At 33.2% G+C, this 12,415-nt stretch overlaps 3 protein-coding genes across 4 annotated transcripts; 1 reads left to right on the top strand and 2 right to left on the bottom strand.

Moving 5' to 3' along the window:
- The first annotated feature begins 516 nt into the window (after positions 1-516).
- LOC11405273 (ubiquitin domain-containing protein 1) lies at positions 517-4,300 on the top strand. Its single transcript, XM_003596267.3, has 4 exons — positions 517-694; positions 1,575-1,697; positions 2,948-3,067; positions 3,978-4,300. The coding sequence occupies exons 1-4, from the start codon at positions 658-660 to the stop codon at positions 4,040-4,042; spliced, it is 345 nt and encodes a 114-aa protein (XP_003596315.1). The 5' UTR covers positions 517-657; the 3' UTR covers positions 4,043-4,300.
- A 424-nt stretch (positions 4,301-4,724) lies between these two features.
- Positions 4,725-6,296, bottom strand: LOC11405272 (zingipain-2). The gene is made up of 2 exons (XM_003596266.4): positions 5,778-6,296; positions 4,725-5,441 (listed from the first exon to the last, which is right to left on the bottom strand). The coding sequence occupies exons 1-2, from the start codon at positions 6,208-6,210 to the stop codon at positions 4,849-4,851; spliced, it is 1,026 nt and encodes a 341-aa protein (XP_003596314.1). The 5' UTR covers positions 6,211-6,296; the 3' UTR covers positions 4,725-4,848.
- Positions 6,297-7,301: 1,005 nt separating this feature from the next.
- On the bottom strand, positions 7,302-12,415 carry LOC11408397 (DNA polymerase delta subunit 3). Of its 2 annotated transcripts, none has more exons than XM_003596265.4 (8): positions 12,247-12,415; positions 12,044-12,099; positions 11,792-11,916; positions 10,716-10,875; positions 9,094-9,530; positions 8,468-8,956; positions 8,103-8,223; positions 7,302-7,665 (listed from the first exon to the last, which is right to left on the bottom strand). In XM_003596265.4, the coding sequence occupies exons 1-8, from the start codon at positions 12,313-12,315 to the stop codon at positions 7,539-7,541; spliced, it is 1,584 nt and encodes a 527-aa protein (XP_003596313.1). In that variant the 5' UTR covers positions 12,316-12,415; the 3' UTR covers positions 7,302-7,538. The 2 variants fall into 2 exon arrangements, with proteins under 2 accessions (XP_003596313.1, XP_013464562.1); XM_013609108.3 differs by having other exon boundaries at positions 8,468-8,953.

The raw sequence follows: 12,415 nt of genomic DNA, 5'->3' as shown, positions 1-12,415 counted from the left end.
CAATTTGGATCTTTGGGTGGATTCTAAAAAAAGAAATTTGTTCTGTCCTTAACTTAATTTGGTTATCCTGTGTCCGGACCGTTTGACGCGAAAGAAATATAAGAGTTTTTTAACAAAAGAGGATTCTTTACGACATTTTCTTATGCGGAAAGACTATGATTTTCGGTTAATACGTTCCATTTGAACTTTTTTTTAAAAAAAAAACTATTCTAATTATAATTTTATCTTTTTATAGTATCACTTAAATTTTAATAAAAAAAATAAATTATATCTCATTATAATAAGGATCATTCCACTAGAAACAATAAATTAAATATCTATTTGATTATGTTATATTCCAAAATATTTATAATCAAATACGATCATTAATGAATTTTGACCAAATAAAATATCATTAGATTTTCTCTAAAAAAGAAAGAAATTTGAATTTATTTTTTTGAGGTAAAATTTGATTAAATTTTGTATTGGGTGACGTGTATAATGATTAAGTAATGAATTAAGAAGAGGTTCTCCATTTCACAACAACAAAAAGCGAGCTTGTAGAGTGTACAACCGATTCTTACTCCTTCTCAAAACCCCTTACGTCATTGACTCTCTCTCACTCTAAACAAAAACTCTCTCTCTCTCTCTAGAGCTTCATCTTCTTCTTCTTCTTCAATGGGTTGTGCTGGATCCTCTCAAGCTAAAGCTGATGGTAACTTTATCTTCTTTCTCTATTTTGCATTGTTATTTGCTTAATCTGAACTCACATATTTCATCTTGGATTCTTTTCAAAATCTCTTCTTTATGAATTATGTTTCATAATCAGTTCTTTCTCAATGTTGGGTTGCTTTCAAAATCTGAATTTGATGATAGCTTGAAAAATTTCATTTTTAACATCAAGAACAACTCAATTCTATAGATTCTTGTATATTTACTTTATTTTATTTTAACAACTTTATTTTTTTTAATATTTAATACTATTGAAAATTATACCCTTTGTGACTATATTGATAACATTTCTTTTTAATGTTCATTTATTTATTTATTTATTTTTTCAATCTAATTTTGTTTGGTTGCTGCTAATGGTTTTCTTTGATAACTTGCAAATATTTGAATTTTATAATGTGCTAAAATTAACCGTTTTACTTTGTCTATTTCTCTTATTTGTTTTTTTGTAAAAAATAAATAAATCTGATTGGTAAGTTTTTAGTTAATTGTGGATTGAAATTGGTTTATCTTGATTTTCATGTGAAACAGGCATTGAAATTTGGATTAGTGTAATTGGAAAGGGTAAATATTATTGATTAGTTTAATACCTTTGATATTCTAAATTATTGGTAGTTTTCTGGATTGGATTTTTGATATTTTTGTTGAATTGCAGTAGTTTGTTTTAAGCATTTCATAAGAAGAAGAATGACGATGATGATGATAAACAACTTTCACATTGTGTAAAATGTCTTTAGATAATGATGATGATAGCGATTGTTCTTGTCATTCGTTAATTCAAATGCTTGTTCCTGATGCAATGTTAGTTTTTAGAATAAAGTTTAATTTCGGCTTCCTTTAACATAAACTTGAAACAATTTTAACAGGGACTGTAAAGAAGATCCGTAAGCCTAAGCCATGGAAGCATCCTCAGCCAATAACAAAGACTCAGCTAATACAACTGCGCGATGAGTTTTGGGACACCGCTCCTCACTATGGTGGTCGGAAAGGTACTAAATTGACTTATTTTCAATTCCTATTTGTAATTAAATTGACTTGGAATATAAGGAGTTTAAATAGAAATGATTGCTTGCTATGAATTAGTTCACTTCTAATGGTTAACTGCATTGCTCTGATTTCTCTGTTTAGATTACTTTTCCTGATTAAAATTCATAGCTTGCCGTTTCGCTTCGATCTCATCAAGCATGGTCATCTCTTAAGTTGCCTCTACCTTTATAGACCTGATTTTGTACAATAGGGCAGTGTTTTCAATTGGGGATTACAAAAAATAACGGTTTGTTCAAATTCTACCGGGCTACAGTGCTACAGTGCTCTGCTAAAGCCACTAATTGACGATACATTGTACTAAATAGTATGTCAGAAGAACAATAGCAATTTCTTCAAATTGATATTTGACAACTCTGCAATAGGGCTGGTAACTATTAAAGATATAAGTTAACATGTAATCTCAACCACAACTGGTAATTCTATTAGTTCATATTCCAATCAGAGAATGCATAGAAAGCTGACCCTTAATCTCGAGTTATATTTAACCAACAACAAGAAATATGTCAAAATATAATTTTATTCGTAAGATTTTTATTTAGAGTCTTCACTATTGTCTGCTGTTCACACACATGATAGTGTCATGAATTTGGAATAAGATTGAAGTGTTTTTATCTGGAAAAATAAGTTGGACATGAAGCTTCAGCTTAAAGAGACTAAAGGGCTGGTTGTGTTAGAAGAGATTGAAGTTGAACTTTGTAGATTGATTAATTTGAAGTTCTTCATGTTGCGTTAGAACTGGGTTTCAATATTTTTTTTTATGGCTTATTCTTTTTTTTAGCAAAAGGGGTCCAAGTTTTTTTGTATTTATCAATTGCAAGAATGACCATGGTGTTCACTTTGACTTGAGTTGAGTTTTTTCCACTACAAAGGTGAAAATTGGCTTCCATAGCCACGGTGATGAGGAAGGAACGAGGGATTATTTCCTTTGGGTCAGTGTTCCTTTTGAAGCCATAACTCTCACTTTTAAGATGAAAAAACGAGAGAGAAAATCAAGAAAACAAGTAATCAGCCTTTGTATTTGGTTTTCAAAAATTATTTTTTTCAAATAATCAACTCTTCCTGTAAATAATAAAGTATTAACCAGTATATTTCCTGTAAACTATTTTGTGCGGCCAACCATTTCGCTTTGTTTCATTTGTACCATAATTACTGTAAGTAAACTGAAATCTGCATTTGATTTTCCGCACGCTAGAGATTTGGGATGCTCTTCGAGCTGCTGCAGAAGCTGATCTATCTTTAGCACAAGCAATTGTGGATAGTGCTGGGGTCATTGTCCAGAGTTCTGATTTGACAGTATGCTATGATGAAAGAGGTAAGTAATTAGTTCATCTTGCATTCAACTATTTACTATGTTTTGAATAAAACTATAAATAAAAACAATATAACATGATTTGGTTTCTATAATCTAAATCTGTCTTTAATAAAAAGTTTAAGAATTCTGTTGATTCAATTTTCTTTGATTTTAAAAGTTATTAAGAAATTGGTAATTAAAATGAAAAGGCTGGAGCAACTTTTATGCCATTCCTATGAATCATGTGGGCTTCCAACAGCACCACCATACTTTTCGCCTTAATTAAATGTGGTCCAGGTATGCTGGCTTGGTTGTATCATGTGACACCCTTCTTTATTGTGGATTATGGTGGTGGAGTACACTGCACTTTTTCAGAAATCCCGGTAGCCCGAGACTCAGATTCCCTACAGTCGGGATAACCACGTATTTATGCAATAACGAATCTGATCTCAAATGTCTGATCATAATCATACAGCATGAATTCCTATTTTTGGAACATGGCTTGTCTGATGTTGATCCACATAATGTGATTGTGTACAATCCATTTCCCTGGAGCCCCACCATTACCTTTCTCACCCTGGCTGCCCTACCACATAAAACATGTTTTCTCACTATCAGAACTCTTTCATTTTAAACGTCTCGTCAGAATTTATTACCCAAAAATGTAAACCAACCATTTGGGGGGTCTTTAAGATTCTTTTACAAATTCCAAACAGGCTTTTGAAAAGTATAATCAGGAGAAGTACAGTAAAAGTGGTAACACTAGCTTGGCTTGAGAGTAGTGAAACTACAAAAGCAAAATTCTTTGAAATTTGGAAATACTATTGCGCCTTGTGTTTGTTATGATAGGGCTAGAAAAACATGTTAATTTCTTGCAGTATTTTCCTTCATCAATGTTTCCTTGTTCTGATTCTTGTTATAATATTTGCAGGCGCAAAGTACGAGCTACCTAAGTACGTTTTGAGCGAGCCAACTAACATGATTCAAGAAAGTTAATAACAAGGAATAACTATAGTAACATTCATCTGAAGCATATTGTAAATCATGTATATTTTTATCTCATTGATTTGGTAACTTTCATAGGGTAGCAACTTTTTTCATGTCCAAATTTGACTTTATGTTTCCTTATTAAACAACAAATTATGTCTGTTCTGTATGAGATGATGTTGATAAGTATCATCACTCTTTGGCAAATACAAACTCCATCTTGTATCTTCCTTGATGAATTAAGTGAAATTTGACCATTACTCAAAACATTGGTTTTATCTGTATTTGATGAAAAAAGACTTGCTCAACAGCGCTAGGCCAACACAATTTCCCAAATTGGGTTTCTTGCCATAATCATTTTTTATCAAAAAACTAGTTTAAAAACATTCTTTTTCTTTCCAAAATCATATTTAAACTTGAAAATTTGGTTTTAAAACCAGATTTGTAAATTTTAAACCAAGTTTAAAAACTAAAAGAACGATTTCATCACTCTTATATATTTTATTTTTTATGATAAAAAGGTTGCGTGAGATTGATCATGCTCACCCAAGCTAGGGCATGACTCAAGGTTTATAGAGTGCTAACGGATTATAGTAATCTATGAAGCATGGACGCTCTTTGGATTAGGCGTGTGATTTTCTCAAATTATTAGTAGTGTCAGCGTGTCAGTATCTGTGTCATGTTCGATGTCTGTGTTCGTATCAGTTTTCGTGTTTCATAGATAGCAATTGACAAGTACAAATATTCAGGTAGACGATACATAAATACAATACAACAGAACTATACATAAGAATAATGTTGTCTAAATCTTATAATTATGCAGTTGGATAAGATGGTTGCATTGCAATGCCACATAGTCCTTCTGAAGCATCCACACCCCTTTGCATCCTAATGTACCCTTCTTCACCCCATTGAGTTCCCCATGAATTCTTCACCAACCAATACTCAGTCTCATCTTCACCAACACCATAACCTACAACAGCTACACCATGATCCAACTCAGTTCCACATGAACCAGTAAATACACCACTTTTGTAAAATTGGAAGTCAGAGCCACTAGCATCAATGGCCACCGAAACCGGTTGATTAGCTACGGCTTTTTGCAATGCCTGCTCATCATTTACGGGGACATTCTCGTACCCGGAAATGGTTGCAGCAGAGCTGCCTACTTCAGTTTTATTGCATGTTCCATCAACACCTTGATAAGGGTATTCAGCTTCAGTGCTAAGTCCATTATTTTGGATGATGAATTCAAAAGCATCATCCATAAGACCACCCTCACAACCTTGGTCTTCACCATTTGTGTCACAATCAACAAGTTCTTGTTCTGATAAAGAGACCAAATTTCCTGTGGTCAACTTATGAATTCCTTCGGTTGATGCAACCGCAGAAAACGCCCAACAACATCCTACAAATATAGTTATATGAAATTGTTAGGCCAAACAATGTGACCAAGCTTCGAACCTCGACTCATTCACTAGTGTGTGCAAGCCATTTTGTCTATCTATCCAAAAAAAATTACTATTTTTTTAATTGAGAAACCGAATTTACTTATTGTATAAATTAAAAGGATATAATAAAGTAATCACATCTATTATCACTCCCTCTGGCCCTATATATTAAAGAAAATTGAATCAACAAAGTTTATGTATCTGATATAAAATTTGAACAAGATACATCAACTTTTGTTGACCTAACTTTATCTTACATATAAAATTGGAGAAAATATTAAAAAGACACTTACCACATTGGCCTTGATTTTTCACAGGTGTCACTGCTCCTTCCTGCCTCCAATCCACTGCAGATGGAACATCACTCACATTTTTGTACTTGAAAGTAGTTATGATTGAGCCATGCAAATATCCATTGAATTTGTTTCTAGCTGCTATAAACTCATGGTTGGTAAGATCAGCAAAATGGTTAAGTCCTAATTTATAAGATTTATTTCCAACATTGTTGAAAGCTTCAATGTAATTCACATTTTCTTTGAATATTCCAAAACGTTTTTGCTTTTCATGTGCAGCCTTATAGACTTTGCCATGTTGTACCATCCATTGCTCATGCATTTCATACATAGGGTCATTTTGGAGAGTTCGAGATGTAGCTTGAAAACTCAACAATCCCAAGCAAAGAAACAATGCAAATGGAATATAATGCAATTGATTATTCATAACCATGGTAGCTAGGGCAATGTGACAATAATGGGAACAAACAAGGTTGAATAATTGGTAGATGAATGTGGGAAACAAGTGTTGTGTATTTACCAAGTTTTTTCATGTATTTATAGCTAAGTTAATGCTGAATTGTATATTAGTTAATCTTTTAGTGCTTAAAACAAATTTCTTTTCAACGTTCATGTGAGAATGTTCTGAATAAGACCCTCTTGTGGCAAACGTAACGCAAAGGCTTTTGTTTATTTGTAATATAAAATTGGATGGTATATCACAATCAACACAACGGCATTTAACTCAGATTTTTGGTTCATGGTAACCAAACCAGTTGAATAAACAAATAAATGAAATAATTAAGGAGATTAAGTTAATGAATAAATTAGAGCATTTTTAAATACGAAAGGAAAATGTATAAATTATTCTTAGTTGTGTACAGTGGACCCATGTCTTGTCTCAGCAAGACTCACAGAATTAGAGTCAGAGTAAGTTTTGTACACTTGTAAGTGAGTGTATTTGGAGAAGACAAAAACAGAGAATATATAATTTTGGAAAGCATTTTAATGCATTTGAATAGATGGACATATTCATCACCATTAATGAAGTAATTATATATTCTCTGTTTTTGTCTTCTCCAAATACACTCACTTATATATTTTTGAAATATATTTTTGAACACCACTTATATATTTTTGAACATATTTTTGGACATATTCATCACCATTAATGTCCAAAAATGCATTTGAATAGATGGACATATTTGAAGTCCACTTATATATAATTACTCTCATATATTTTTGGACATATTTAATTTTTGTCCCAGTTTAATGTGTTTTTGTCATCACCATTACTGCATTGATGTGTTTAAGAACTACTACAAACTTATCAGTTTAATGCAGTAATTCAAAGAAAAAATAACTCTTAAAAATAAATTTGTACTAGTACAAACTTAAAACACTTTGAATGCGACACTTTTAATGTGTTTGTACTAGTACAAACACCAGTACAAACACATTAATGCAGTCGCTTGTTAGCAATTTTATCCAATCTCAATTAACTGCTGAAATCACTTACTGCAGTGACTGTTACCCTGTCCGCTCTAGACTTTTACTACCATCACACCACAACTCATTGTACATAACAAGAAAAGGGAAATACACAACACATTTAAGGTATTTCAGCTATTCAGAATACAGATTACAAGGTAACATCCAAACTAAAATAGAACTAGATCTACATAACGCAAAATCCTCACAATCACAAACGAAGTAACATTGATGAATTATCCTACTAGAAGGATCGTCTCTTGAATATCGTAATTCTTGGGGAAGATGCCTTCATACTTTCTTTTTGAAAAATGAAAGAATATTGCCCTGTTTGGGATCCTTTATGTTTCCTGCTTTCTTGCTTCCTCCTCTTCCAGTAGTATTTGATGTAGCTGGTGGCTTCTTAGTTGCCGGTGCGCTGGAAGTAAAGTTACAATGAATAAAGTTAGTCGTCAATCACTGTCAAGCTTTAAACTTACAATAAAACAGTAAACTTTTGTTTCAAAAATAAAATATTTGAGTTTAAACCATAAAATCAGATTGAAAGTACAGTTGGGATGTCTACAAACTTAAAAGTTTTAAAATGTTATTGCTGGCCAAAGTGGACAATCAGCTAGTAAGAATGAGCAATGAACTGCCTATACTCATGAATTGCTCATATCAATGTAAAACTCATTTTAATATCATGAAATCAGGAATTTTTTTGTTAAACCTTGAAGCAACTTTAGAAACAAGACTGTGCAAGTTGCGAAACAATACTTCAAGGGACACCTAACAAGGAGTCATGCAGCCTTTGAAGTATTGATTGCTTCCAAAATTTCATCCATTCAATTCAAATGTAAGAATAACACTAACCCGTTAACAGCTTTGGTAGATATATTGTCCGCTTTCTTCGCAACCGTATCAGCTTTCTTAGTTGTATCCTTATCATCTTTCTTTGGCTCTGTCTCCTCCCCCTCCCAGACTACTTCAGTTACTGAAGAATAAACATAAGTAAGAAGAGACAAATACAAATATATAATACAAAAGAACTTATAGTGAGTGAAAATTTTGATAAGGATCACCCGATAATCATGCATATATAAGTGAAATTTTTGTAAAGAACTAGGTTCAAAACATAAGTGCAGAATTAACATATTATAGTCATACATAAAGGTGACTTCTACACTATAATATGGAAGAAAGAACCTGGTGAGTTAAAACAATGCATTTAAGGGTACCTTCTCTTCCTCGTTCATCAATCCTGGTCTTCATCACTTTTCTCCTCTTAGGTGAACCTGGAGAGACCTTTTTTGCACTATCCTTATTTACACAAATTTCTGGAGCACTGCTCTGCAACTTCTCAGTAGATGATTTCCCAGTACTTGTGCACTTGCTGATAACTGATAAATCTTTTGGTGGTTGGAAAACTTTTTTCTCAGTTACTCTTTCTTCCTTAACCAATGGTTTAATTTCTACCGGTAAATCAAAATTCAAAGCAACTTTCTCTAATGACTTTTTGTCATTTTGTTTGGAATCTTTAGATGACAGTTTACTAGGGACCTCAGGTGATGCTAAACTGATGACATCTTCATCTTCATCTGAGAAATCAAAGACAACCTTCCTTTTCCTGTTGGATGATCTTCTTAAGGCGACACTTTGATTATCATCGTCATCACTGTCACCCAGTACTGCTTCATGAGCACAAGTTTGGCCATTTTCAACAACTTCTGAAGGATTTAATTATGTCAGTAAAAATATTGGAGATGCAATGTTACATAACTACTGCTATCATAACTATAATCATCGAGAAGGATTTGAAAATTCTTAAAAAAAATATATTCAATAAACCAGAATGGAAACCAACCTGCAGGTTTTGAAATCATGTTACTATTTTCCTCTGGCACAGCGCAAGGCTTGGGTTTTGCAGATGGACGACCCCAGAAGCTTGCCAATGAACCTCCATTAACAGAGCCACTTTTATCAGCTTGTCCTTTCTTTTTGCCTGCGGGCAAGGGAAGAGACTTTTCTTTCTCTGCAATAGGTTTATTGATGTTATCATGAACTCCTGCATTTCCTGTACCATTGCTTTCACTCTTGACATCTTTCACCACATTCTGTGTTTTGAGATCAACTTTAGCAATAGAATTGTGTGCTATGTTTTTAGGAGGTTGGTGAACAACATTACTCTTTGTTGGTCCCAAGCCTACTACAGATTTTACTTCTGGAGTGGCAGAAACTGCCGGTTGTCCATCCACGTTCCTTTTTACCCTTTGTACAAAAGAATTAGAGATCCCACAGAACCTGAAAAATATGCTAGTTAGCCACCAGGAATTAGGAAACCGCAAAGACACATATAAGACAGCAACGCATGCGTGTCTGTTCAGAGTTCAAGACTGAGCACCTGGCGGTAAAAGAAAATTCTTATGATCATTTTCAGTGACCACATTCTTCATTAATGAAGTTATTGAGGAAATTAAATCTTACAACAGTAAAAAGAAACTGCCAGAAGATTGAAATATTAGATTGATTATTTTGGTCAACTCATTGCACATACATACAATGAATTAAAAACTGCAAAATCAAACCACCACTTTTTTTTTTCTGGCTACAAAAATCAAATACATTTGAATGACATTGATTCAGAAGCTTTATTGGAAGCACTTTTTGTTGATCTGAAACAAAACAAAAAAAAAATCCCCTACTTTTCAAAGCAGCTTTCTCATCTCTTTTTAAAATGTTGTGCAATTACATGTCCTGGAGAGATGCATCACACATTCACATCATTCTATCTTTCACTCTTTCATATCAAAATAGAAACCAAAATCATATCATATTACATCCATTCTACATTTTAATATCAGAAGACTTTAACAAAACAAATATATGATAAGAAAATAGCACAAGGGGTGAGAAAGAGGTCTTCCAGCGAACCTGAAACCCCCACAAAAGCAATGGAAAGACTTAATGCTAATCTTTTTTTATGAACACTAAATTGGCGCTCTATCATTCCAATAGTGGAGAGCATATTCCAAAAGCAGAAGATGGAAGGATCTTGGTTTGGTTTCTTGAATTTCTACTGACACTGAACCATTTTTTGGTCACATGAAAGAAACATTATTAGGGAGAAAAAAACCAAGTTTTGGAACATGTAATAGTGATAGTTTGTCACTGCCGACAAATTTAGTCAAATCATATAGTTCATGAAAAATAGATTCATTTTTAATTATTGAATGTATATTACGGTGACACTGAGTACTCCTGCTAAAGCAATTCACAGAAACGTTTCCCAAAATATTTTTGGTCTCTTTTCAAGTGTACAAAATATATTAGTGTTGTAATCCCCATTGGCAAAGAGAACCAAACAGAAAATTTGTCATTTCAGTATGAGTGGCATCAAGTCTGCGGGCATAAATTTTATAAAGCAATCAATATTCATTATCAAAAAATTAAAATACTATATACATATTCTGAAGACATAGAACCTACCTATTGTCTCCCAAGCAATTATCAACTTTGGAAAGCTGCTTGAAGAGCTCTTCTGCTTGAATGAATTCTGCATTCCAAAGCACAGCTGCATCCTTTGGAATACTAGCTTGCACACTATATACCTGGACTGAGCATTTCCCATCAAACTCTTCCTGTGCTTCTGCATAAAAAATGAGAATCAGTTTCATGTTACTCCTACTTCCTAATGTTTGTAAGGCACTCCATAGTGACAGGAAATTTTTTCTCAAAACTCATTTGACAACAATGTTTCCAATTTTTTTTAACTGAACATCTAAATTGAGTTTGTTGATAAGCATTTTTTCAAATAGAGACAAAATTGACTAGACCAAAATGATGGATCAGAAAAACACCAAATTGGTTCATGTCATGGTTTCATATAGGAGAATTAATAAACACCAATTACTTCAGTTTCTGTACAAAAAGATGCTAAAGGACAATCAACAGTTCGCTTGAAAAATAACATCCATCACCATCAGTTATGTTTGTTTTCAACCTGACCCCAAAGCTTGACACTCAAACCAAACAAACAAGCATAAACTCAACAGCCACAAAACTATGAAGAAAACACACCAAGTTTATGAGATAAAAAATAAAGATATAGCAAAAGCTAATGATATCACATCAAATCAAAACATCAAACAGTAAAGTATTAAGCAGTAGGGAAAAAAAATACAATTAATGGAAAGTCAAAATCATTTTTCATGATCTATCCAGCACCAACACTCCTAATTGAAGGCATGTCTAATGTCTGACAACAATACGACACTGACACATGTGATAATTACACTTTATCACTTTAATTTTCTCACATGATTATGAGTGTCCATAGCAGTGTCAGTATTGTGTCTCTGTCTGACATGTCCGGTACCTATCCTATATAGCACCGACACTTCAAATTTAAGACATGCCCAGTATCTGACACCGATACGACACCACGGCATTTACTCAAAATCATCATCAGTGTCGATGTATCAGTGTCAGATTCGTGTCTAACTGTCATAGTTCAAAATTGTCGCTACAACTATAATTATTATACATAAAAAAGATGATAGTACCTGCAAGCATTGTCCCAGTAACAAGCCTTACATGGTAGCTAGGAATACTACTCTTTAACCAACCAGACAAAGCATACACCACTTCCAACCCATCCTCATGTTTTTCAACAAACTCCCGAAGCAACCTATATATAACGAAATTTTCAACTTTTCACATACTCATACCATAGTAAAAAAACCCATCAATTTCACAAAGTAACAAAGCTTTTTACACAAAAAAACCCATCAATTTCAGAAAACTAAAAACCCTACCTTTTTGCTTCATTTGATGATATCTGATAACTGCGACTTAGCCATTTATATGAAACCTGAAATTAAACAAATTTTCATGAAATCAAAGAAATATAGGATAAAAGAAAAGGGGAATTTGATAAAAAGCGTTTGAAATTGAAAATTGGGGGAAAATAAGTAAGAGGAAATTGAAGAGATTTGATTGGAAAGAGAGAGATGAATACCACTTGAAGTTGATCTGAGACGAGAGATTCGATTTCGTGAATTAGGGATAGGGTTTCAGTGTTCGACATCGGAATCGGAATAGAACGAAACGACAGAAAAAGGCGCGTTTGGGGTTTTCTTATACTTTCATTCACTTTCTTTTCCCGCCCAATATATTGTGGAATAAAC

The sequence above is a fragment of the Medicago truncatula genome, chromosome 2, assembly GCF_003473485.1.
Source record: "Medicago truncatula cultivar Jemalong A17 chromosome 2, MtrunA17r5.0-ANR, whole genome shotgun sequence".
Taxonomy (NCBI): Eukaryota; Viridiplantae; Streptophyta; class Magnoliopsida; order Fabales; family Fabaceae; genus Medicago; species Medicago truncatula.
The sequence above is the reverse complement of the archived record's forward strand: the minus strand, read 5'-3'. Positions and strand labels throughout refer to the sequence as shown.